The sequence below is a fragment of the Condylura cristata genome, unplaced genomic scaffold (assembly GCF_000260355.1).
Source record: "Condylura cristata isolate star-nosed mole 26May11 unplaced genomic scaffold, ConCri1.0 scaffold00011, whole genome shotgun sequence".
Lineage (NCBI taxonomy): Eukaryota > Metazoa > Chordata > Mammalia > Eulipotyphla > Talpidae > Condylura > Condylura cristata.
Window position 1 is genome coordinate 44,810,222 of NW_004567112.1, and position 27,811 is coordinate 44,838,032.

Consider the following 27,811-nt stretch of genomic DNA (forward strand, 5'->3'; position numbering starts at 1 on the left):
AAAAAAAAAAAAAAAGTTCTGTAGGTCAGTAGCCTGGGAATGGCTTAAGCTCTCATGTGAGGTAGAGTGTTTGCCATAGGGTTTCCCACAGCTGGCTGCAAACTGTTGGTTGGTACCGCAGTCTTGTCAGGACTTAACCAGGGGGGAATTTCCTAGTTCATACACTGGCAGGCCTGCAGCCCTTGCCACGTGGCCCCTCTAGAAGCTTCCTCAGTGTTCACACCATAAAATAGCTGACTTATCCCAGTGCAAATGACAAAAGGGAGAGATAGCAGAGCACACCAGGTCTCATAACCACAATGGGAAAGACACAGTTTTCTATCTGCACAGCTTACTCTTAGAAATGACATCTTATCATTTCTGTCCTGTTCTGTTCTGTAAAGTGAGTCACTGAATCCAGTCCATATGTAAGGGAAGAGGAATTAAGCTTCAGATATTGAGACAGAAATAGCAAAGAATATATGCACTTATTTTTAAAAGCATTAAGAGAAACTGGGAAGGACAGGGAATACAGAGATTTGTGAGTGATAGCCTTTGTAAAATGTTTGGGTTGCCCTTTTACAATAACTAAAAATAATAAAGTAAAACAGTCATCTCCCCCTCCAGATCCTAGGAATCAACTGTGTATTTGTTTGTATATATTTGCATGTGTGAATGTGTCAAAGGAGGCAGGCCACTCAAGGCCACTGAGCTACCAGCAGATGTCAGAAAATCCAATGGCAGTAGAGTGCACTAGTGTCAAATCTCAACAGTGGGAAGATTCAGTGTGGTTTGACATAATAAAATGACTTTATAAAAGAAATATAAATTGATCCAGACTATAAGCAACAATATGTGATATTCATTTAATATATTTTGCTTTAGTTGAAGAAAAGATCATTCAAGTCAGACTTTTACTGCTTAAAAAGAGCAGAATATCTAGATTCATCTGTCACTTTTTGTCACTTTTCCCCCCACAGAAAATACTTGATCTCTTTCACTGAAAGCCCCTAATTCTATGTTACTGTGTGTTGAATAAGGACCAAAAAATTGTTTCTGAATAATGGATAGTCTTTTGGTTATTCCTCAGAAATAAACCTTTTGGGTCATTCCAATTGAGAGAGAAAAACAGAGAGAGGGGACACACTCCCCCCACAACCCACAAGCACTGCCACATATTCATGATCCTCTGTGTACCAGACATGGAATCCAGAAATAAGGGAAACTAGGTTGCTGTTCCTGTCTAAGTTCTTATTAGTCCAAAAACCATACCCTGGGAGCTATGAAACTCCATATTCATCAGTTCAACTTGCCACATTTGCTGTGGTCATTAGTGCTTCGAACAAACAGCAGAAATAAGCAACTTAAAACAACAACCACCTTTCCTCAAAACATAACCAATGTATTTCATCTACCCTTATGTTATTTCCTTGATCAAGCACAAAACTAGTTTATCATGGGGAAAAAAACAAAAAACAAAAACCAAAAACTTCGTTCTCCCACCCCCGCCCCCTTCACTCCTATAAAGTCAATGGTGCTGATGCAGCTGCATAATTTGCATAGAAAGTTGCTTGATTCTGTAGTCAGAATACCAATAAGGTGGCCTCTTTCTTAGCATGTTTATTCTCTCTTGATTGACTCTTCACTTGCATGCTTTTCTGCACAATGCATACTTACTTGCATATTCTCAGCCATCTGTCAAGCAGTTACCAAGCTTTAAGGCTGGTCTAGTAATCAAACCTGAGCCCTATAGAAGCAGTGGTAGAGGGTCTAATGTTATAGAACTGTGACCAAAATCTTCCTTTAAAAAAATAATCAATAAAATATTTATCACCCCTAATCTTGGGTGACTTATATTTTATTACATGTGTTTATTAACATTTAAGTCTGCCTTCACCAAGAAATAGCTAGTTTTATATATTTATAAATGATTTCCTAGTTACAAACACTGTAGCTCTCTATCCTCACCAACTGCAAGTCCAGCAAGATTTTCAGTTTGTGGAAGGGAATCTACTTTGCCATTCTATAGTTATGTTACCCAGAGGAAGACTGACTTATAATGTGGGGCTTTACTAACGAGGCGAATATTTGGAAGTATACTCATGATAAGAGTAGGCCAAGCTAGTTTAGACTGAAATTGTTCTAGAAAAGCTAGAAAAATGTGGTATAGGTGGTCACATACTTGTAGATGATCTGGCTTGATTTCCCATCCAATACTTTAAAACCTTTTAGAAACTATCTTTCAACCAAAGACATATAGTTGAATTTTGCATATATTCAATGAGGTTCTACCTTATAACCTTACAATTCATGTAATCATATTTATTAAGTACTTTCTGTGTGCAAAGCCAGTGCTAAGAGCTGGTAGTGTTAAAGTGAGAAAGACAGGCGCCCTCCCTTCCCACATGTTGGCCCTCCCATTTGTGGGCATGGCTGTTGCTGAGAAAGTGACTGCATACACCTCATCAAAATCTCCCCACAGAAGAGTGGGTCACCAGGCTCTTTGGTCTGCCTTCTGGGAGTTGTACAGACAAGACAAATATCCTTTTTATCTGGCTAGCCTTCTACATTTGAAGACCATTATTATATCTTCTCTGATTTTTTTCTTCTTCCAAGTTCCATGGCCCTAGAAAGTTCAGGTTATTTTCCCCTTAAAAGAGTTTGATTTGAATATGTCCCTTTTCAAAGGTGGGCTGTTATTTTAGTCATGTAAGGACATCTTAGAAAAGAATGAAAAGATCATTTTCTTTGAACCAGAAACTTGGACTACAATGGATTTTGCTGAATATAGAATCAAGGAAGAGATCCACACTGATTTTTCTTAAGACTCCACATATACCCCCACATCTTGCCATCGATTGGTCGGATAATATCACTTTTCTTTAAGGTTTATTTTATTTACATATGCATACAAGAACTGGGGTGTGGGCCAGAGGTGCAGGAGGTGAGAGGATTCACCAGAGACAGAGTGGGGAGCAGAACAGGTGGACTGACTGAAATACACTGCTGAGGGGAGCAGCCGGTGAGACAGGAGAGTTCTGCTGTGCCATGTGGGTCAGCTCCCTTACTGGGGATCGAACTGGTGCTGCAGTGGCTGCATAGTGATTCAACTTAACTCCTTGTGCCACCGGGGAGGCTCTGGTCAGATAATATATTAAATTAAAAAAAAGTAACTCCAGATAATATATTAAATTTAAAAAAAGTAAGTCCCCGTGACTAGATGACTTGTTTTCTAGGTCTCATTGTGATCTTCCTGGATGTTTCTGTGATTTATATAACTCATGAATAATAAGAAGTTCATACTTGAGTAACAATTAAATCTTCATTTGCAATGGAACCTTTTGCTTTAGGGGAAAGAACACTGCCTAATCACATAAACATGAAATACAGCTTTTCAAAATAAAACAGACATTTTCATAATGTTATGCAATCTTTTAAAAGTTAAATAACCAAGAAAAAACAAATAATGCTGAATAAGGAAAATAAAAAGAATGGAATAAAACTTTGATAGCTTAAGTCTTAACTCATAAAACAGCTACATGTTGTAATATAAACTTACTATAAAAATAATCTCAAAACATGAAGACAATAATAAAAGGAATGCAAAAGCTCATCTGTTATACTATCAATATTATCTGTAACAGTTGCTGTATGTCCTTGAGGACCTACTCACTATGTATATGTATACAGATATGGATGTAAAGCTGTAACTGCAATCACAACAGACACATTTAGTATTCATTTCTTTCACTTAATTAACATAGTGTGAATAACTTTCTATTATAAGTGTAACACTGCAAGAATACTCTTAATGATGACAAGAATTATTTAGAGGTGGCATAATTTTTTAATGTACTTTTAATGGTATTTGGTATTTTACAGTTATTTTTCTATTACAAATACATGCATCCACAGTTCTGACTATTTTCTGATTATTTCTTTTGAACAGACTCAATGAAGCACAGTTTACTGACTCAAATAGTAAACAAATATATCTTAAAAAGTTGCTAGAGCTTGTCAAAATGCTCTTGGTAAGTTTACCAATGTACGCTCCTACCTGCAGTACCTGAGAAAGCCAGCTCACAACTCCCTTGCAAGATGAAGTGTTATCATATTAATTTTTGAGAACTGATAATATTATAAAGGGTGTAAACCTCTGCACAAGTTTACTATTTCTACAACTTCTTTTTAATGCACCTTGTTAATTTTTCCATTAACATGGTCACATTTTTCTCATATTTGTAAGGTACATTTTATCAGTATTAACACTGCTATGGTTTTCTATAATTTATACTATAAATTTACTTTTAGAGTGTGATTTTTCTGTATGGTGTTCCAATCATCCAAATAGAAATTTTAAATTTTGATATAGTCACAAATACTAGTGGCTACTAGCGTCCAAGATTCAACTTAAATAGGCGTTACATACCATGGTCATTTCCAAGGTGGTTATTAACAAGGTTCTCTAAAGTTAACAAGACTAATGTAAGCATATTTTTTTCTAATACTAGTTTTTACTGCCTTCACTTTAATGGTTTAAAACCATTTCTATGATAAATGGACTTAATGATTGATAACTAAAGAGACTGGTTTGGATTATTCAGTCTACATACCAAAATAATATTCTCTATGTTTTTGAATTAGTCAATAAAGTGCCTTACTTAAATGAATCAATTTAGTAAACAAGTAATGAGGACAAGATGAATATATATATTTCCTCAACTGAGAAAAACAAGAGAAAAATATAACTTTGATTGTCTAGAACTATGTAACAATTTCTATGAAGCACAACTCTAGAATTAGATAACAGGGAGGAAATAAAAAGTAAAAAGTAATGCTAGAAGAAGTACCATTTCTCCCTCTCTCTTTTCCTCCTTCTCCCCATCCACTCTCAAGAGAAATATCCTTCAAATTGAGCAACAAGGGAATAATAGGTTTGGGGTGGCTGGAAAATTTTTGGAAAGCATTTCAGGAAGCTTCTATCAAGGCAGAAGCCAACAGGAAACCCATATTACAAAAGACCAAATCAGAGAACAGGTCACAAAGGAGCTAAGATTGCTAGTGGGTCAACAGATGGAAAGTCTTGAGTGACAGGTTCAAGAGTTAAGGTGTCATGTGATATTTGATGGAAACCATTTTTAAATTATGCTCCTGCCATTTATCAATTATTTCACAAGAGATAGACTGCCTGAATTTCTCTTAAAATTTATGTTTAGGGAGGGATGATTATTTGGTTTTGCTTCAGAGAAAAAGAACTAGAGTGGAGTTTGATAAATTGTATACACAAGTGTCATTTTTTTTAAAGTGATAGATTTTAAAGTCAGTTAGTCATATAAGCCAGGTAGAGCAGATAGTTATTTTAACACAACAATTTCTGATTGATTTTCTTTAGCAACACCCAATGTGAGTAGGTCAAACTACAAATTATGTCCTGTAAGATTTTCCCTTCCAGCAGTTTGCTAATAGGTTCATCCAACAAGAAAAAAAAGAAAAAAGAAAAGAAAAGAAAGCCCTTTTAAAGATTAAAAACATCATTTGGGTAAGTTTAGATTATTTTGATAGGTACATCTCAAGGGTAAGCTGAAGAGAAAAAAGATATCTTTATAGTTACGCTTCAGTTGCCTTTCTCTTTTTCGAAATATGATCAGACATGCGATGTTGTTTTTGCTGCTTTTTTTTTTCCCCCTTAGAAGGATCAGTGTTTATCTAAGTCTCATATTCTCTTTATTCAGGACAATATAACTTTACAGTTGAAAGAAAGAAAATAAAATTTATTTTTCTATTTCTCTATTTCACCCCCAAACCTAACAAATTATAAGAATAGTGTCATTAGCATCTATCATCTCTGGGTTTGGAAGAACACAAGAAAAACTTACTTTTTTAATTCTGTTTTTGCATTAGGAGTAAGTGCTCAAAACATTAAATTATATATAATTGACATTCACTGATTTGAGAGGGGGTCTGAATGTTCTATATTTTCTGTGGTATTATTTTGGGTTATGTAAGGCTGCCAAAATATGTCTAGGCAAGATAACCACTGATGTGTATTTATCATTCTCTTTAAATATCCAAGCACTTTGAATTTATAATAATCAGATTCTGCCACAGTACAGCTTGTGAAAACAGGGCCTCCACCATCAACAGCACAGGTTATCTGATAACACAGCTTCATTAATCACGTAGCCTGTGATGTGAAAGATGGTCTTTGACCCCTGGAGTTGTGCAAAGTAATTTGTGTGAAAATGCCCATGCTATACATTGAATTTCTGGAACACACTATAGGTTTTCTGGCTTGAAAAGCTAGAAGTATAATTATATACCTATCTATTACATTTTGTAAGTTCAGGAAACTATTAAAGCATATTTAATCCTATGAGGTTATTTTTTTAAATAGTCAAACACAAATATGTATTGTGTATCTACCTCTCTCTGTTACACACACACACACACACACACACACATAAAACATACATATGTTATGTATCTTATCTATCTATGTTATATATAAAATAACCTTTGGGAGTACAAATGATCCAAGATTTGACGTGTTGTCACTTTGGTGAAATTAAACGGAATAAATATTTTTAAAATGTGCTATGTATACATAATTCATGATATCAATTTTATTTTCTTAGGGAAAATTTGGGATGTTATAACACACCAGATTTTTACACTATAAATGACTTTTCAGCTAAACCTAGTTAAACTTAAAATTTAAATATGGTAGCAATACACTTGCAAAGTAATTTTATGGATGAAGAATTCAACTATTTATTTTCTATTTCATCTTTAATTTTGTAAACACCCAGATGATATCTCTGTCTATATATTGGTATGGAAACATTGGTATGCCTGCACTTAATTTATAAAATATTCCACAATACTCCTTTGGAATGAAGTGGGTGGTACAATTTTATAATTACATAAATAATATATGAAGACACATTGTAAAAGACTAACATAAATCTGAAATAAACAGGATAAAATGTCCCTCTTTAGATCCTAACGACGATTTCCATTCCACTGACCAAAGCTAACCTATATTAATGGTTAGCATAAATCTCTCTAGTTCGTCTACTGTCATTTAAATACACATATATACCTATACTTTCATGTTTATCTGAATTTAAAAATAATGGGAACACTATTTACACCTTCCTACTTGTACACATTTCTCATTAAGATGTTTTAGATATCATAACTTAATCATACATTGGGATTCACTGCATTTTTTCTAAAGACCAGATATTTTCTTTTTTGAAGAAAACATTGATTAGTAACCCTGTATGTAATTCAGAGGTACAGTTCACACCTCTCCAGATGTATACTATCATATCCACCACTAAACCACTCATAGTCCTATGAGTTCTCACTGTACCCTGCTCTCTATATACCTCTTGGTCTCTGGGAGCTTCATTTCTATACTCACATACAATTTGTTTTTATCTGACTTTTCATTTTGTTTCTCTATATTTCACATATGAAATGAAAGTATCTCATATTTGCCTTTCTCATTTTAACTTATTTTGCTTGGCATCCACCCATTTCCACCCATCTTGCTAAAGTAGTAAAAAATCATCTTTTTAATAGCTGAGTAGTTTTCCATTGTGTATACATACACATATATTCCTAATCCATTCCTTGTCCTTGGGTACTAGTTATTTCCAAAATGTAACTAATGTAAACAGTGCTGCAATGAATGTAAGAGTGCATATATCCCTTTGAACTAGTAGTTTTGCTTTCTTCAGGCTGATACTTAGGAGTAGAATTACTTCCTACTGATGTACTTTTATGACTGATGTACTTTTAATAATCTGAGAAACCTTTGTGTGTATGTACACAATGGAATATTACTCAGCAATCAAAAAAGACAAACCCATTTGTGGCAACATGTATGGAGCTGGAAGGGATCATGCTAGGTGAAAGAAAAAGCCAGAATGAAAAAGAAAAACTCTGGATGGTTCACTCACAGCAGTAATGTAAGGGATCAGGAAAATAAAAATAAATTAAAAAAAAAAACTGAAAATCTACAAACAACTATGAACCAGAGACATTGTATGGGAGTGGAGAGTGATAGGATAAAAATTGGGACAGAAAGAGTACACGGGACTATGGTGATATTGGTGAATTGATGGTAGGAACTCCATGGGATTTTCAACCAAGATGAAAAAAATGTACAAAATGAAGAATTATGTAAAATATATATACATATAGTTTATATATATATATATAAAACTATATGTATATATATATAAACTATATGTATTATATAATATATATATGTATATATATAAACTATATGTATTATATAATATATATAATATATATATAGATAGATAGATATATAATAATTTTAAAAAGTAATATGAGAAACCGCCATACTGTTTTTGATAAGGACTGAAATAGTCTACATTCCTACCAACACTGTACAAGTGTTCTTTTTTGTCCACATCTTCACCAACACTTGTTGTTATTGGTCTTGTTGAGATAAGCCATTCTCACAGGTGTGAGGATGGCATATCACTATGGTTTCGATTTGCATTTCCCTGATGTTAAATCATGATGAGCATTTTAGCCATCTGTATTTCTTCTTTGGAATAGTGCCTAGTTAACTTTTCTTCCTTTTTTTTTTTTTAGATTGGGTTATTTATTTTCTTGTTAAATTGTATGAATTCTTCCTAGATCTTGACTATCAGCTTCTTGTCAGATGTACAATGTACAAATATTTTCTCACATTCAGTAAGGTGTATTTTTTTTTCAGAAGTTCATTAATTTGATGTAGTTCTAATTGTTTATATTCCCTTTTTTTCCTCTTTGCTGTTGGAGATGAACTCGCAAAGAACTCTCTAAAGCCTACGTTATATGTTTGGACTATGCTCTCTTGTATTTTTTTATTGTTTCAGGTTTTACATTCATGTCTTTGAGCCATTTTAAGTTCATTTTTCTCTAATATGTGATGTACTGGTCTAGTTATGGTCTTTTGTAAATGGCTGTTGCATTTTCTTAGCACCATTTGTTGAAGAAACTTTCCTTTCCTCATTGTATGCTTTGACTTGTGGGATTTGGGAAGGAGAAGGGGTTATACATGTGTATATAGTTCACTCTTAATAAAATCACTCTCCCTTTAGCGAAAGTTCTTTCTGTTTCCTTTTGGAGATTTATTTATTCTCTGACACCTATTCAATATGGCTTACTTGGGTTTTCTAATAACATTACTGATGGCAGTGATTAATTAAGAGTGGGTACCTGATGCAGCAAGGTCAGTAATGTTAACAGTGGGAAAAGAATGTCTCTGAAGCAGCTAAACTGGAGTTGTCGGTGTCATATGTGCCACCAGATAGAGGAAGGCTATCTACCACCCCACACATGCATGCATATGTGTTTATACATATGTATGCATGTGTATAAACACCTGCATATGCACATATACACATTATATGCATATACATGTGTGTATAAGTGTGTGGGGTAGATAGCCATATATAAAACAATGTGACCAACAGAATCAGAGAAAATAACAGTTATGAGAAACTGTCTCACATGTGCATACATAATAACTTTACCTTAGTGCAGCTCACTACCTTTGTTTTAATAACCAAATGATGTACCACTGTCTTTTATTCCTATTGATTAAATATTTTTCAGTAGAATTTCTTCCTTTGCATCCAAAAATTATAACACCAACTCACTATCTCGTTCACAAAATTTAAGCTTCCTTTTGGATTCACTTATTCCCAAAAACCCTTATAAGTCATTAATTTACAGGTCTTTTGTGCATTCCCAAACTATCTTAACAGTTTTGGTCCTATATTGATTGCAAATACTCATTTATTCACCTCTCTCCTCTCATTAGATTCTTCAAAGTATTTATTGACAAGAATTATTAACCACAAGAATTGCAACCTGTCATCGTGTATCCCTGGGATATAGTACAAAGCCTAGGACATAAGAACTGGGTAACTATGTTGAGTAATTGAACACATAACTTTAGCATCTTGTACTTGTAAATGTCTGGCAGTACATACCTGGAAATAACCATGACTTAAGGTATCTGTTGGACTCTGTCATTGCTAGTATTCAATAGTGTTCTTTGTGTGTGATTATGAATTTTTTCCTATAGTCTTTCCATAACAAAAGCAAAGAAACAACAGTTTGCAGATTTCAGGGTGGCACCTTAGACGAAAGAAAATACTTATCTCCTAAAGAAATGCTGGTCCTCTTGCAATTCTATGTGAAAAGATCGTGTCCAAATTGCACTGTTAAAACAGCAGGTTTTGGGCCCTCCCTGGTGGTGCAGCGGGTTAAAGCACTGCACTAAGAAGCTTAAGCCACTATCTCATGAATTCGATCCCCGCCTGCCCCGGAGGAGATCCACGTGGCATGGCAGACCTCTCCTGACCCGCCCGCTGCTCCCCTCAGCAGTGTACCTTGTCGATCTGCCTGTTCTACTCCCCACTCTGTCCCTGGTGAATCCTCTCACCCTCCGCATCTCTGGCCTGTACCCCAGTTCTGTATGAATAAATAAATAAATAAATCTTTAAAAAAAACCCAGCAGGTTTGGAGAGATCTCACTTGGGTAATGAAAGGCCGTCCTCATATCCTTAAATAAGTGAGTGACCAGGCCCTCTCTGGTGGTACAAGGGGTTAAAGCACAGCACTATGAAGGTATCTACAGCCACTGCAGCAAGGGTTTGATCCCCGGCCAGGGAGGTAACCCACATGGTGCAGCAGACCTGTCCCATTTTACCCACTGCTCCCCTCAGCAGTGTATTTCAGTCAATCTGCCTGTTCTGCTTCCTACTCTGTCTGTCATGAAAACTCACCCCCTGCACCTCTGGCCTGTATCCCAGTTCTTGTATGCATATAAATAAATCTTTGAAAAATAAATAAGTGAGTGACCTTTGATCTACTCAGATGGCTCCAAATGCATTTTTGGTTCCATTCTACCATTCTCTGAGTTCACAGTTTACTGCTTTTTTCAATACAAATGATCTAAGAACCACTAAATGAACTAACAACTAAATGTATTAGACATATTTCTGTATTAAAAAAAATCACATCAAGTATAATTATTTACTGAAATAAGCCTCCACATCAAGCATAAAGAAAATTTCTTGAGTTGAGCAAAATAATTAGAAGCAATTGTAATTGTTAATGTCAAAAGTGAAATGTCAGTTTCCTTTAAACTAAAACCCCAGAAAATTGTGTAATTTATTTATGTTCTCGATTAATAATTAAATCATTTAACAAATTTTCTTAGTGGATATTTATGTGTTTTTTTCTCTTACTCTACCAAATTAAGAAATATAATTTCATTATTTAACTTGACTGCTTTTCTGAGAGTAAGATTTTGAGCATTTGTGCATCTGTTTTGGGGTGCCTGTTTGGGAACAGAATACTGAAGTCAGCATGAATCATTTCATTGGTGGAGCAAGCCCTTACCTCCTCCAGGAAATTCTAGTAATTAAACAACAGATATTGTGCAAAGTGTTATCAGATACTTCCAAATGCCATAAAATATTATACTATAATACCTGCTTTGGTCAATCCTTTAAAAATTCATGAGTGGTCTAATTTTGGGGGCCCAGTATCTTTCCTTGAGGAATTTTTTCATATCCAGGATCAGCTCCAGGGAAAGTATAAAAGACAATACTTTTTCCTTTTATCTTTCCATAAGCAGAAATGTGACCTAAATATATCTCACAATAGAGACGAAAGGCACAATTGTGCAACTGACAAAGGAAAAGGGAGTTCTTTATGACATTTTTTTTTCTCTTGATGATTCTAAGTATCTACTCATGGTGCTATTGAAGCCACTTACATTATCCCCAGTTTTACTGAAGAGATGAGATAGGGTTTATTCCAAAATGATAATTATGGTAATATTGTCACACTATATGATGTAATTCTGAAATGGAAACATTTTCAGGCAAACTACTAAGTGACACCTAATGTAAGCTTCAGTAGAAGGAGACTATAAGAGGAAATTAAAAGGAAAGTCAATGCAAAAAAAGGAGCTCCTTCAAGTAACTTTTAGAAGGCTGGCATTGGGACAATTACCAAATGGAAGATGTTTAATGGTGACTGAAGTGTTTATGAAGAAAACAATTCATAAACTCCAGACTAGCAATACTCTGGAAGACAGAGGAGTTGACCATTTCATCTGTTTCTCAATATTAGGCAAATTCTAAAGATAAAGAAATTGTCCCTATTCACTGTTTATTTCTGACCACTGTCACACCTATCCCTAATACTGCAGGTGGTATAGTCTTCTAAAATGGTTAACAACCTAAAGGGACACTTTTTATGGTATCTTTAAGCTACTTAAAGATGTTCTCCTACTCAGGATTCATCTCTAGTAATTACAACGCTATAAGTACACGTGGGCTGTTCATAGGTGTCTTTGGGTAGATAATTTATTGAAGAATTATTATCATAAGCACTGTCACTGGATTACTGATCTAGTATTTATTGAGTGGTTATTATGTCCTGTATTGCTGTATATGTTGTGGGAGAAAACCAGCACATCATACCTGCCTTCAAAGAAGTTACTTTTGGATTATATTAATAATATCAATCCACAGAAAACAACTAGATAACCACAGAATATATCATATATTTGTGTGCTTATTGGTGGGGTAAAGGTAGCTAATACTCACAGAAAGAAATCAACTGGAATAAAATAATGGAAGATGATTAAAGAATTTGCCTAAAACCTTAAAGATGCAACACAATTAAGGAAGGTTTGCTTCACTGAGGAAGTGGGATTTGAATTAGTCCTTAAACAATGAGTAGACTGGAAATGTGAAATTTGAAGAGATTTAACTTAAATTAATTTAATTTATCTTACTTTTCCTGATTTTATTTATATAAAGACATCCATACCCTATCCAATTGAGCTTTGTCAAATAATCCATAAATACATAAAGTATATGTGATTAACAATGCATTTAATGCCAAGAGACAGCTTATTTTCTTAATCCAAAGCTCACTTTATGTAATTATTCTTTTTGCAAACTAGTAGTTGGTTATATTAACACTTGACTAATCTTGACAAGAAGTTGCTTTAAGCAGCTAAAGATCCAGATGCTGATCAGCATGCATTAAGTGATTCAGCTTAATTGGTTCCATCTAGATAAATTACTTACCTCAGTTCCTATCACAATTTCTTCCCTGGCAGAATAGAACAGGAACTCATATAGCTTGTAGTGTTGAAATAAACTGAAATACAAAATAAATATGCAACTTAGATAAATTTACTTCAGGATTAAAAAGCAACTATGTAAGAGTATTTATTAAAGGAAAGTTGTTTATGTTGACCAAGCTAAAGGCATTAAATACTAATAATAGAGTTAGCCCCCTCCTTTCTAAAAAAATGAGTTGTCCAGAAGTGGTACAAAATTAAAGACTTAGTTTTTGAGATCCTGACAATATAAACAGTATATAAAATAATCTCTGTAAATTAATCTGTGATGAGTGGGTAGTTTTGGGATAAGGGAGCAATTAGATTATATTTTGAATTTCCCTGTCTTCAGACTAAATAATACATTGCCCCTAAATAGCACCAAACTTCATATTATTTTTCATGTTTTGCTCCTAAATGAAAAGTCAATTTCCTCTGGCATGAATGACAATGAATTATGTAACTTACTTTCAGAGCAATTACTTCTCACATTCTCAAACTGTTTCAAGATTAAATTAATCTGATAACACCTGAAAAAATGATGCAACATGAACTGAAATCCATTAGAAGATGCCTGGTTTCCTTGCAGAATATTCAATCACACACCAAAGAGGGAAATAAGTTTAAGGAGGCTACTTTCAACCCTAAAGTTTAGGTGGTCAGTGGAGACAAACTATAAAGAGACCAAGGATACTTTTTTAAAACAAATGTTTCTTGTCAGTTTGAAAATCAGCAATGTGTTATTGCGAGTTTAAAATTTACCGAAGGGCTGACTTCTAATATCCTGTTTGTGATAATATTTGAATTTTTCTAATTCTCTTCCCGCTGCTTGGAAAATTAATAGACTCATAATACAGCAAAATGCCTAAGAACAAAAAATTGTCTTAGTGGTTTCTCTTTCACTCTGGTGATTTTTGCTATTTAAGAAAATTGATTTTAATATAACTGAGAAATTAACATTTGCAAAATGTAGCTACAGAGCATGTATAATAATGGTTTCTCCTGAATGCTGTAATGGATCAAAGTTTCAATTCATTTGAAATCAATGAAGAAATCCTCAGGCAGCTGGGTCTCTCTGAGTTATATTAGCAGTTGATCTCACTCCTAACACAATTTATTAAAAAGTGATGGCTGTGCGGACTCAGTCATGGTATTTATTTTTTTGGGGAAAAAAAATAAAGCCTTGTACATTCAAATTAGTCATCAACATTCAGAAAAGTAGCTTAGCTTTTGACATTATTTTGATTTGTTGGCTGGAAAATACATCAAGATTAGTGAAGTTTGATGATTCAATGAAGTAAAATAAATTCAAACTCTTCCTCCTTTAATACTGGTTACCTAAAAAAAGCTTTAAGATTAAAAATATTAAACTGGCAATAACTGATGTGAGTAGAGACTTTAAGGATTGTAGAGCATTTTGGAAATAGCTTGGCTTCCCTTCAGTGAATGAGTGTAAAATTTTCCTTTCTCCATCTTCATAACACAAAGAAGTTAATTCATAAATCTCCCTTCCTGAAATTTCATAGTTTAGATTTATTCTCTTGATTGCAGCCAGCAGTTAGATTGTCCTGTGGCAGATGGAAAATGTACTGTTTTGCAATGAATATAATATACAATTTGTATGTAATGGTCGAGATGCAAGACTGGGGCAAGGTCGGGACTAGGGAGGAGCAGACAGGGGAAGGGAGGTGCCTCAGAGGCAGGCTGAGTTATCCCCACTGATTCATTCTGGCCCCCATCTTGGTTGGGGTTTCTAATTTTACCAGGGAACTGTGAAATGACCTCACAGGGGAACAAAGTGACGCTACCTATGGGAATACGTTTCCTCTCTTTATACTTAGCCTCTGGTTGACTCAAGCTCCTAGACTATTTTGTCAAACATTGTGTTTTGGTCCTGTATCAAAGGGTGAATACTAAGAATGGAAATGGATGTAGACATCTGACCTCATGTCAAACAAGTGTGATATTCTGTTGTATAAAGGGCATGTTGTTTTTCTTATATCAAGTATTTATTTGTCTGCGTATTCCCAGGAGGTAGGTAGGTCCTTCTGCCGATGACAGAAGTATATTTGGACCAGATCTATCTCTAAATGATGTTTTAATAAAAAAACTGCAGTAGTATTTACATTTGCGTATAGCATACAACATATACACATGTATATTACTGCACAAGTGTTTAGTCAGTGACTAACAGTAGTGTGAAGGAGAAATTGTAGTTTAGTTTTTTGAAGTCACAGACTCATGACAATATATAATTTAGACTATATTAAGAGTATCAAATGAAATTTCAATTTTATTGTCAGTTAAATTTCATGTGCTACGGGTCATGTTCTAAAAAGTGTTCTCTCTAAATTGACTAGGGTTTTCCCCGGTTGAGTAAACTTAATATCAGTTAAATTGAAACAGCCTTATATGTTTGATAATTGAATTAGCTTCATATTTATAAAACTTCTTTGTAGTCATTAAAATGAAAAGTATTATATGATTTAATTGCCATTAAACTTACATTTGTGGACCTATGAGGCATTCTGAACAGGTGTTGCAGAAAAACATTTTTCTGTATGCAATTTCAATATCAGATATCCCACTAACTGATATTTTCTGCACCCAGAACATTTAAGTATGCATAATTTCTTTGAAATCACAATATGAAGATTAAACAGTATCAGAAGTAGTTCTGATTTACTTTACGTGCTTCTCAAGAAAGAAGTGTGAGAGAGAGAAGTCAGAGTAAGGAATATTGGGATGTGAAGTTACACTGCTTAGGATTTGGAGGCAACTGACACTGACATTTCCTCTGAACTTAACCATTTTCTGAAATGAAAGGTCAAGAAATAAGTTGACAAATATTTGTCCAGAGAGATGGGATGAAAGAGAAGAGATACCACATTTATTTTGCCATCCGGAAGGTGCCATTGATATGCCTGCTCAATTTTACTGTGATGGTTAACTACCAGTCCCAGTGCCCATTATAAAGTTCATGGATTGAGAGCTCATCTCAAAGAAAGGAAAAAAAAAATAGTTTTCTACAAGAAAGACATGGTAGATTCAAATATTGAGAAAAGGGCAAGAAGGATGTCATAGGCTATAAATACGCAGAGAATTCCACTCCTCCACTGATTCCCAAATCTGATGGGCAGAAGACCCTGAGCACAGGTTCCCATCCAACTCCGAGTTTCCACTCCCCCGCCCTCCCTACATGAGGCCCTTGCCTTATTCTAATCAATATGAAGACATCGCTGGCTTTTAATGAGAGACACACATTAGGGGGTATGTTTTTATGTTAAGAAATTATATTATATCAAATGCTATTATATAAAAACATAATATATCACATGCTATTATTAATTCATGCCAGAAACCAGTATATAAACGTTTTCATCTTAAACACATTAATATTTAAAAAGCCCCCAGACTATAACCAGTATCCTTGGCAAGCAAACCGTGAGCATGCCTCGGACATCCTGTAGCACCCTTTATTTGGGAATTTTAAAATTTAAAGTTGGAAAACACTGCAGTATATACTATTAAAAGAACAAAGATATTCTGCAAAAACTTTTAGTGAAGCAAAATAAAGAATTTTACCAACTCTTGTTTAAATATTTGCAGACTTAAAAATGTCCCTTGGGAGAGATGCATGACTCTAATGCAAACCATGTGACAGATTATATAAAGACAGATTTCTTAGCTCACCAATGAAGAGACACTGTTATAAAAATGCTTTCCCTCTATATACCACCATTTTGTAAGCAGAACGAAAGCCCTAATGAGTTTAATTGGCCAATACCATGAAATATTTCAGGGCACATAATAAATTGGAGGATGTATATTCATAAATCTCTTCAGACTCTAGTACAAAGCATTTAAAAGACATGTTTTGATGGAAATTAATGCTGCTTTTTAAAATTTTGATGTCAAGGTCAACTACCTAAAACACTGTCTATTGTAATCAAGTCTGATTAATCTGAAAGGATCATTTTATTAATAAAATGGTACTAATTAGAGATGCAGAGAAAAGAAAAATTCTTTTATAATTATAATTCTAGATGAAATTATATTTATCAAACACAAGCAACCTTTTAAGAATGCAAAGTTAGTCAAAATATTCAGTGTCCTGACTTTTAATTACTAGATGTAAGATTTGAATATTACCTAATTATTATGTGACAAGTTATTGTATAAATTATGTAAGCAACTAAATTTGTTGAGATTGAATTAGTTTCTAGTTAGTAGACATTTCTAGATTAGAAAATAAAAAAGAAATGCTATTGAAAAAAAATCCATACCTGATTTTTATATAGTCAATGATAGCATTAGCTTGTTTTACATCAAAGATATTACTTTTCTCATTTTCTTGTGGATGAGATGGTCCTATTTGTGCCATCACCTCTCCAAGCCATTTTATGCTATCTTCTAAGGACATATGCAGTGCTGAAATAAAATCCAGAGAATTATTTTAACAGATGTTTTGGGCATAAAATAATTCATGATGTCCTCAATGCAGAAAAATTACTTTTGCAGTATTTATGAAGACAAATGGTAAGAATAGTAAGATTATTGTTGTTCCTTTATGATAAATTAATAAGTATATCTCACAACAAGACTGACAGCAGACACAATCAGCAATTATGAATTATTTTAATGTTACATAATTGTCTAAAAGAGTTTATTTCCGTTTTAAGATTAAAAAATCAAAATCTATCTAGATTCATTTGAAATAGAAACGAGATTTTTCTATGATCTAAAAGTAATGCACATAAGGAGACAACACAGAAGTTGGTGGATTATCAGGATAGGAAGGTCTATATGAAAACTTTAATCATCTCGACAGTGAAGCTGAACTCAGAGCTGCAAATGTAAATGAACAGAATCAACCAACACTTGGCTTTAGCTGATTGTTGCCATGTGTGAATTTGGGTCTGAATTTTTTTCAATAGAAGCCAGAAATAAGGATTTTTATGTAAAACATCAAGATTTTTTTTTTTCTTTTCCAAGCTACAGACTTATAAGTCATGTAAGCTGTTTCTCAAATGTTTGCGTGGTGGTGGTGGTGAGAGCCAGATGACAGTGCAAAAACAGTGAAACTGACATCACTTTGCCACCATTACCAAAAATAAGCAAGCAATGATTTTATACCATTCTCTTGCAAATAAAAACAAACTATGAAGCAAAACTATCTTCAATGGCATATGCCAAGTTTAAAAAAAAAAAGTAGATAAATGTCAAAAGGCTTAGACTTAACTTTCAAGTTTCTATGATGCAAATATTAACTTCCATCTCTTTTCCCTCTTTGGTTAGATTATTTCTTTTTCACTTTGGTAGACAACATATACAGATACACATCACTCCCTACACACCTAGGGTGAGTCCTGGTAACCAAAGTGCCCAGAATGCCCTTTACTTGCTAACGAGTGATGAGTATGAGGCCCCTAGAGGTGAGAGTTCAAAGGTTCTAGGGAAAAGGAGGCACAACCAGCTTGTGGATGCTGAATCCAGCTGGGGGCCTGGCTGAGGGCACTGGAGAGACTAGTGCTGAAACCCCAATCTCCCAATCCCAACCAAACCTCTATTTTCCCTGGGAAACCTGCAGGAAGCTTTCCACTTCTTGCCATGGAGGGATTTTTTTCAGGGAGGTTTGAAGGAGGATGAAGAGGGGTTATGAAAACAGACTGATTGCTGGACCAGCAATTCCCACCCTCAGTGGCTATGCTTTCTATGATTTAAGTGCTGTGCCCCTAGATTACTAATAAAATGACAGTAAAAGCATCTAAAATTTTAGGAAGATACCATAATAAACACTATTAAAATCTTGTAACATGTTTACTCTTCTGCATGTAACAACTAGAAAGGAGGATAGAAATGATGTTAACAATTAAGATTTAATAAATAATAATTGCCCTAGTTTCAAAGCCTTCTACCAGATCATCTTTTATGTAGTATGTCAGACAGATGAATTGAGGCTGGATAACTAGACTTCCCTATACTACTCTAAGTGAAGCTCAATTATCATTGTACATTTCCTTTTCCATGATAAACTTCTTTTGAAAACAGTGGGAGTAATTTTAGAAATGAAAAGCAATATTGGATAAAAGCAATTCAGAATTGAATGGATTAAAAATCTGAATCATTTTATTAATAAGATGATATTAATTAGATTTACAGAAGAAAAAGAAATTCTTAGATAATTGATTATAATTCTAGATGTAATTATACTTATGAAGCATAAAAATACATTTATGACTATTTCCTGTGTTGAAATATAACTGACTCTAAAATTCTATGTCTAATGTCTTTCTATAGATAATGACTTTAAAAATTAGGAAAGTTATCGTTTCACTTATCTAACTGAAATATTTGCTCTTTTAGAAATCATTTAGTGATATGATTAAAATTGGAAAGATTAAACCATTTAAATAATAAGGGCTGTTAGAAATAAAATTTATTCCTGAAAATTTAGAGTAGTAAAAGAACACACTAAACTTATAATTAGTGGGAAGAGTTAGGATAGTAGCTCATCATAACTGCCACTTTTAAGACAGATGATCTGAGTTGCATTTCCCCTATCTGTAAAGGAGAATAATATCAATTTTGAATATCATAGCACTATTGTTAGTATCAAATAATAAATAGATGTGAAACTCTGGATAAAATGAAACTATACATCTGTTAGTAAAGAACGTGTATGGTGAGTTTTCTAGAATTCAGCCAGACATCATTAGCTACATTAGATACAATAGGCAGGCAGGTCTCTGGCTCTCACTTGCTGGGGCTGTTCCTTATTTTCAACAGTTACAGAGTTATTTAACCTCTCCGGATTTCACTTACTTTTTCTGATTTTTTAAAGTGGGGAGAATCATAGAACCATCACAAAACATTTGGTGAGGATTAAGTGAGATAGTATTTGGATAACAAAGGACACTGACTAGCACAAGTTACTCTTATGTAAATATTACCTATTATTATAATCATTCCTGTTTGGGGGAGAAACAAATCAACTTCACAGAACTAAATATATATATATATATATATATATATATATTCTATTATCATTTATTAGCATTCATGTTATATACAAAGTAATCAATCTAGGCATATGGACCTGTATAGAAACCAAATGTCCAGCCCTAATACACTACAGCTTATCCTTGGTCAAGCTCTGGAAAAACTTGAACACCAAATGAATACTTTTAAGATAACCATTAAAATGTTATGTTCTTTCATCTTTTAGTTTGATCAAATTTGGTTCCAGGTGGCAGATGCACAATGTCTTGTACTGTAGATAATGCAGTACAAATTTGAGACAAGAAACAGCTGAGAAACTGAGTCAGTATAAAATGGAGTCTCCCACACTAGAACTTTCTAATGGTTGACTACTCTACAGCGAACAGTTCAGACTGTGCATTTAAGTGTCTTTTTATTAAGATGTTGCTGAATGGGAGCTTACTGTAATAGTGTCCACTAGCCCTCGGTTTAAATATAAACACACTTTACCTCCTTCCTTGGTACACTTGGCTAAGACTACATTCTTTCCTGATGATAACTGTAACCTTGTTAAGTTTAAAGGTTTAAGGGGATTTTTTCTTCCTGCCAGAAGGAAAGACTTGCTTTTTATTTCTGGTTAAGTTTTACATATGTACTTTTACTCTCTCGTGGTTTATGGCTGGTTGGTTGGATTCACATCAAGTTTTAAAAATTCATTTTTGAATTATGTCAACAATATAAAGTTTCATGTAAAAGAAATTTTCTTAAGTCATTTGTAAGCTGTGGAAAATGTTTAAAGTCGAAATATTGTCAAATTTGGAATGTGAGATTCATGAAAAATTTTACTTCCCTTTATGCTGTTTCTAGTTTTTGAATGCTGAGTTCAGAGATTGCAAAGGTTAGTAAAAAAGGAAGAAGACATTTAACAATTTTTGCATAGATCATATATTCATATGGTTCAAAAAATGCGCAGGAAGATTTATTCTAGAAAGACCACTCCGCCCTTTTTGCCCATGTATGTGACCCCACAGAAAATTTTGATTATTAGTTTTACCTGTGTTATTTCAGCATTTCTTTGTATATACAGCATATAAGACATACATAAGTTTTCAATTTTGGTTCCCTTATTAAGAAAAGCATGCAATTCTGCATCAAATCTTACTGAAAAAAAAAATGGTACATAGTTTCCATACAATGTCTATAAAGTTTTTTTCCTTTCTACAGTCGAATAGTATTCCATTCGGGAGATAAGTTAAACCCTACCAATAAACCTTTAATTTCAGAGTAGTTTTAGTTTAGTTTCAAGATATCACATATATTCTATGCAAAGATTGCTCTACTGTGAACATTGCACAACTAATGAACAAATATTGATACTTTATTATTATCTAAGTTTATACTTTGTTGGATTTCTTTAGGTTTTATTAAAATCTTTTCCTGTCCCAGGATACCATCTGGATAACATATTACATTTGTATGTCTTCTTAGACTTTTGACAGTTTCTCAGACATTTATTGTTTCTGATGTCCTTGGCAGTTTTGAGAAGCACCAGCCAGGTATTTTATAGAATGTCCTTTTTGATTATATAAGGCTTAAGGATTCTGGAGAACAAGATTATAGTGCTATTCTCATCACATTATATCAGTAATTATGCTATTTAACACATCTCTGCTAATGGTGGTGACCTGGATTTCCTCATTCAGGTAGTGTTTGTCTGGTTTGTTTAGGGTACAGTTCTCTCCCATTCACTACTGTCCTCCTTGGAAGGAAGTCACTATGTGTAACTCACCCTTCAAGGGTAAGGATTTATACTTCAACTTCAGGCTGAAGAACCTACATACATTTTTAGGAGACTTGCCTATTTTATTCCAGTGAATTATTTATTCAATCATTGATTCACATATTAGTAAGGATATTTTTACATTTTACATTTTGGATTATAATCCAACACCATATTATTCTGTTTAAATTGTTCCAACCATGGGCACTAGGGATCTTTTTTATCTGGCTTCTGTATCCACCATCATTTTGATTTTTATATAACCACCAATATTTGATTTTTAAGCATTTACTTTCACCACCATACAAAATGCCCCATGCTCATTTTTCATGGTCCCTGTTCCAGGGGTACAATCGACATTTCCCTAGGGAGCTCTGGTTCTTTTTATTACAGAATAAATTATAAACCAAGATGTGGGTACTGGGTATGCTCATTGCTGCTAGGATGACATTACCTCTAGGTCTTCCAAGTGGATATATCTAAGGAGTACTGAGTAATAAGTGTGTATAATATACAAATGTAACTAACCAATTAGCTGTATCTATCTGTATCTACATTAAGCTAAACATGAGTTCACACTTATGTCCCATCTGACATACCTAATCTCTTGTTTTATAAACACGATAGCAAGTCAAGATTATACATGCAAGTGGATATGTAGGATAAGTTACCAAAAGTGGAATTACTGGGGGAAAGAAACCATGTATTTGCATATTTCATAGATAATTGCTAACCTACACTCTGCAGAAGTTTTTGAATGTAGACCTGCATTATAAGTATGACAGTAACTGTTTTCTTACAACTTTAAGAGTTGAGAAATGGTAGAGTGTTGCCATTCAGGTATGTGACAGAAGGTATTTCTGTGTAGTTTTAGCTAAATTTTGCTTAATATTCTTAAGGCTAAGCTTCTCATTCATTTTAAATTCATTCATTTTAGATTCAGTTGTTTTTATTCAGTCATATCCATGGCATATTCTTCCACCACATTAATGGTCTTTTCTTGTTGGTTTCTTCATGATTTTTTAGATTATGGAACTTAATTATTTGCTGCTATCTGAGATACATTTTCCAGTTTCTAATTTTCTCTGGATTGTTTTAGGTATGTTTTCTTTGTAGGCGGTTGATTTTCATATATGAAATATAACTATCTTTGTTATGACTTTGGAATTTTGAGGTACAAATCTAAAGACCTTCCCTTCCAAGGGCATAAATAACTAGGTCCAAGCTTTCTGCTAGCATTTTAATAGTTCCACTTTATTTTACATTTATGTTTTTGGTCTACTTGTAATATACTCTGGTTTATGAATAGAGAAAGAGATTTGGATTCAGTTTTATTTTATTCTTATATATATGGATATCCAGATGTTTTAATGCTATTTACTGAATTGTACGTCTTTGAGTCACAGATTTGAGGTGCTACTTTATCATATACTGAATTCCAGTGTTTGGGGATCTATTTCTGAATTTTCTGTCCTGTTACTTTAGTTTCCTCTCCAGTCATACACCACTGTGTTAAAATATTTGAAATTCTGTTGCTAGTACTACTAGTCACAAAATATGACATAACTGTACTTTTTAAAGACAGGTTTTTCTGGATATTCCTTTGCTTATTTTCCATCTATTTTTAAAGTCAACTTGCCTAGTAACTAAACTCTAGTTAAACAAACAAACGTCTGTTAGTATTTTTCTGGAATGGATACATTAACTTGAGGAGATAACATCTTTATGATATTGAATCTATCACAGAATGGTGTGAAGCTTTTTTCCAAGTGCTTTAAAATTTTGTGACCAACAGAGCTCGAAGTTTATTCATACATGACTTGATTTTCTTTTTAACATCTATTCTTACGTCATTTCTCTTTATAGCTGCTTCCTCATTACATCTTTGATCTTTGTTTTTATGCCAAAGTACTCAAAGAAATTATCATACAGTGAAACTGACTTTCCCTTTTGGTGTCTACCATGAAATATAGCACACATGAATACTAGGTAACCACCACAATCAGAATATAGAACAGTTACATCACTTCAAAAAAACTCCTTTTTTTCCCTCGTGCCCTCTTCTCACCCAAACCTCTAAACCACTGATACAGTTTTCATAACGAAGGGTTTATCTTTCTGAGACTATACCATAAAAGGTTACCATTCAGCATCCAACCCTTTAAATCAATGATGCTATTGAGATTAATCCAAGATGTGCATCATTATTCATTCACTTTTATTGCTGAGTGGTGTGTCCATACATGTTCATGAATTGTTTTCACTTTGGTCCACTTGTGAACAGAACTGCTACAGAACATTCATGAATAGACTGTTTTTGTGCATGAAAATGCACTTTCTTTTCCTTAGAATAATGGCTAGGAGTGGGACTGATGAATCACAAAATCTAAAACTGCCAACCATTTTCATATTTTCCGAAATCACTCTGTCCTTCTTTATTTCCACAAGCTATGAGTTCTAGTCACTTCACAGCCTTGTTAGAATTTGACATTGTCAATATTTTTAATTGTAGCCATTCAAATATAGGTGCTGTGGTACTATATGTCATATATTTAAACACATTTTCTTAGTGGTTAATGATGCTGGGCTTTTCATAAATTTACTTGCTATCCTTCTATCTTCTTTTGTGAAGTATATGTAAATTATTGGCCTAATGTTTCAAAAAAAGAATAAACTTAATGTTAGAATCAATTTATATTTATAGGAAACTTAAAAAGAGTACAATGAATTACTGTATACTTTCTTCACTCCACCTCACAGCTTTCTTTAGTGTAAATATCTTGCATCATTATCATACACTTATCATAACAAGTAAATCAAGTTATACATTAAAGTTCAATCACACTTTATTGTAGTTTAATTTTTTACTTAGTTTCATTTTTTTTTTTCTGTTCCTTTCTCCTGTTTCTGATCTTACACAGGATGCCACTTAGAAGTCATGTCTCCTGAGGGTCCTCTGACTCTTAAGACTTTTTTTTTGATATTTAGTGAGCTTTTCAGTTTGAGGAACACTGCACGTTCTATTGTAAAATGTCTTCACTTTGGGTTGATCTTTTGCTTTCCTCATGACTAGATAGTAGATTTACCCATTTTTAAGAGAATTATTTTCTCATTCTTAGTTTTTACTGTTTTTTTATATAATATGGATGCAAGTCTTGTATCACATAAATGACTTGCAAATACTTTTACCTGAGTATAACTTGCTCTTCTATTCTTAATGTTTTAAAATGTGTTGAAGTCCATTTTATCAACTTTTATGAGTCATGTTTTGGGGGTCATTTCTAACAACTTCTTGAATAATCACATATTTTCTCCTATGATTTCTTCCAAAAGATGTACATTTTTACATTATAAATTCCTATCTATGATGAAACATGAGTTAATTATTTCCTATGAAAGGTTTAGGTGGAAGTTAATTTTTTCCCCCAAAATATATGAAACAGTGTTCCAAAAATAGTCGTGGAAAGGTCAATCCTGCTCCACTGAACTGGCTTGCACTTTTGTAAAAAATCAAATGATCATTTTTGCCTGAGTCTTTCCAATGTTCCTCTTCTGTTTATTGATCCACGTGTTTATCCATTTGTCAATTTACATCAATATGTTACCATAACTTTATAAACCTTAAAATTGAGTGGAATGACTTAATCAGTTTTCTTTTTATTTTCCAGCATAGTTTTAGTGTGTTAGCTATTCGAGCTCCTTAGGCTTTCTGTGTAAATTTTAAATTCATTTTGGGTATAGCTAGAAAAATCCTGGATGGGATTGGAAGCAGTATCACATTAAATTTACATATCAGTTTGGGAAGAACTGACATCTTTATCAGGAGGAGAATTCCAGCTCTAGAACACAGTATAGCATTCTACCTATTTAGGCTTCTTTTTCATCTTTATAACATGTTGTAGCTTTCATCATATAAATAACATATATTTTTGTTAGACTTATGCTTAGAACTTTTTTTTTATTTTTTGAAGTATTGTAAACTACATTACTTGTTAAAATGTTGTTCTCCAATGCATACTGTCAGCATGCAGGGGACACTAACTTTTGTGTTTTGAGCTTATTCTTGCAACCTTGCTAAATTTCATAGTTCTAGGATATCTTGATCCTGTGTGATATTTTTATATGGGCAAATTTTTTTAAAGATGTATTTATCTATGCATACAAGAACTGGAGTACAGGCCAGAGGTGCAGTGCATGAGAGGATTCACCAGAGACAGAGTGGGGAGCAAAACAGGCAGGATGGCTGAAATATGTTGCTGAGGGGAGCAGCTGTTGGGAGAGGTGTGCTGTACCATGTGGGGTCACTTCCCTGGCCGGGGATCAAAACCCTCCTACAGTGGCTGCTGAAAGCCTCATAGTACTGTGCTTTAAACCATTGCACCACATTTTTAAGTGAGAATAGGGACTTTTTTATTTCTCCTTTTCCAGTCTGCATGTGTTTCCTTTTTCGTACCATGCTGCATAGATCTCTTACTTATAGTCCTGCTTGGAGTGGTGAGAGTCAGCTTTTTTCTTGGCTCTGATCTTATGGGGGAAGCACTTGTTCTCTTACTACTAATTATGAAGACAGCTATAGGCTACTGTAGACACCTTTCATTAGGTTGAGGAATATAAATTTTTCAGTTTTCTGACTCTGTTAAAATAATAATAGATGTTGTATTTTGTCAAATGCCTTTTCTGTATCTATCTATGTGATCATGTGGGATATCTTCAAACTACTCACAGTAGTAGGATTTTCAAAAAGTGAATAGCATCCAATTCCTGGAGTAAATTCCAACTGGTCTTTTGTGCATTATTTTTATATAGTGCTATAGATATCACTATAATATTGATAATATTTTATTGAGAATTTTTGTCTTTGCTCATGAGGGATATTGTTCTGTAGTTTTTTCCTCTTCTGTTTTCCTTCTTCATCCTTCTTTACTTCTATCTTTTTCCTTCTTTCTACCACCCCCTTTCCCTTCACAGTCTTTGTTGGGTTTTAGCATGAAGATAACGCTAGCCTCAGAAAAATGAGTTATAAGTGCTCTTCCCTCTACTATTTCTGGAAGAGATTATATATAATTGTTGCTTTCCCTTCACTAAAGATTTGACAGACTTTTCCAGTGAAAACATTTGGGTCCACAAACTTTTTTCCCAGAGATTTAGGGGAAAAATCAATTTCTTAAATATTTAAAGCATTATCTGATTATCTATTTCATCTAGAATTTTTGTTAGCTATGGATTTTGAAGAACTTATCAGTATTTCCTTTGCTTTTGAATTTTTTGTCATAAATAATATTATCTTAATAACCTGTTATTATTTGCTGGATCTGTTATGATACTCCCAGTTTTATAACAGATAATAAAATAAGCTGTATTTTTTTCCTTTGTCAGCTTTATTTCATGTCTATCAATTTTATTGATCTTTCTAAAGATGCAGTTTTTCATTTCATTTTTTTCTATTGGCTTATTATTATTTTTCTTTTCTGATGAATTTGTAGTTTTTTTTTAATTGGTTCATGAAGTAGAAGCTTAGAGGATCAATTTTCGACTTTATTTTCTAAACATTTAATTATATAAGCTTCAGCCTTATCCCTGACTCAGTTGTACCACATAAACTTTCAGGTGGTTGATTTTCATTCCCTTTCCTAAAAACTATTGAGACTTTCTTTTTGGCCACAAGCTATTTAGAATTATTATTTGATTTTTTAATAGTTTGGAGGTTTTACTGACATACTTCAGATTTTGTTTCTTGTTTAATTTCACTAGGATCTGAAGGCTGAGAAATAATCAGGCTGTAACACCATCAATGGGTTTCTACTGAAGTTCACGAATCATGACCTGGGTCCAATACCAAGGGGAGTCCCGAAGAGAACTCTTTTTTGAAAGTTTGTAGTTCAACAACT

General features: G+C 33.7%; 1 protein-coding gene across 2 annotated transcripts in view; it reads right to left on the reverse strand.

Annotated features, from left to right (window-relative positions):
• LOC101636666 (chromosome unknown open reading frame, human C10orf107) overlaps positions 1-27,811 on the reverse strand; it is a 112,036-nt gene that overhangs the window by 67,989 nt on the left and 16,236 nt on the right. For both annotated transcript variants that reach the window (XM_004681076.2, XM_012723969.1), the window contains exons 4-5: positions 17,449-17,593; positions 13,128-13,200 (exon numbers count right to left, since the gene is read on the reverse strand). In XM_004681076.2, coding sequence (XP_004681133.1) covers positions 13,128-13,200; positions 17,449-17,593 — 218 coding nt within the window. The remainder of the gene's footprint in view (positions 1-13,127; positions 13,201-17,448; positions 17,594-27,811) is intronic.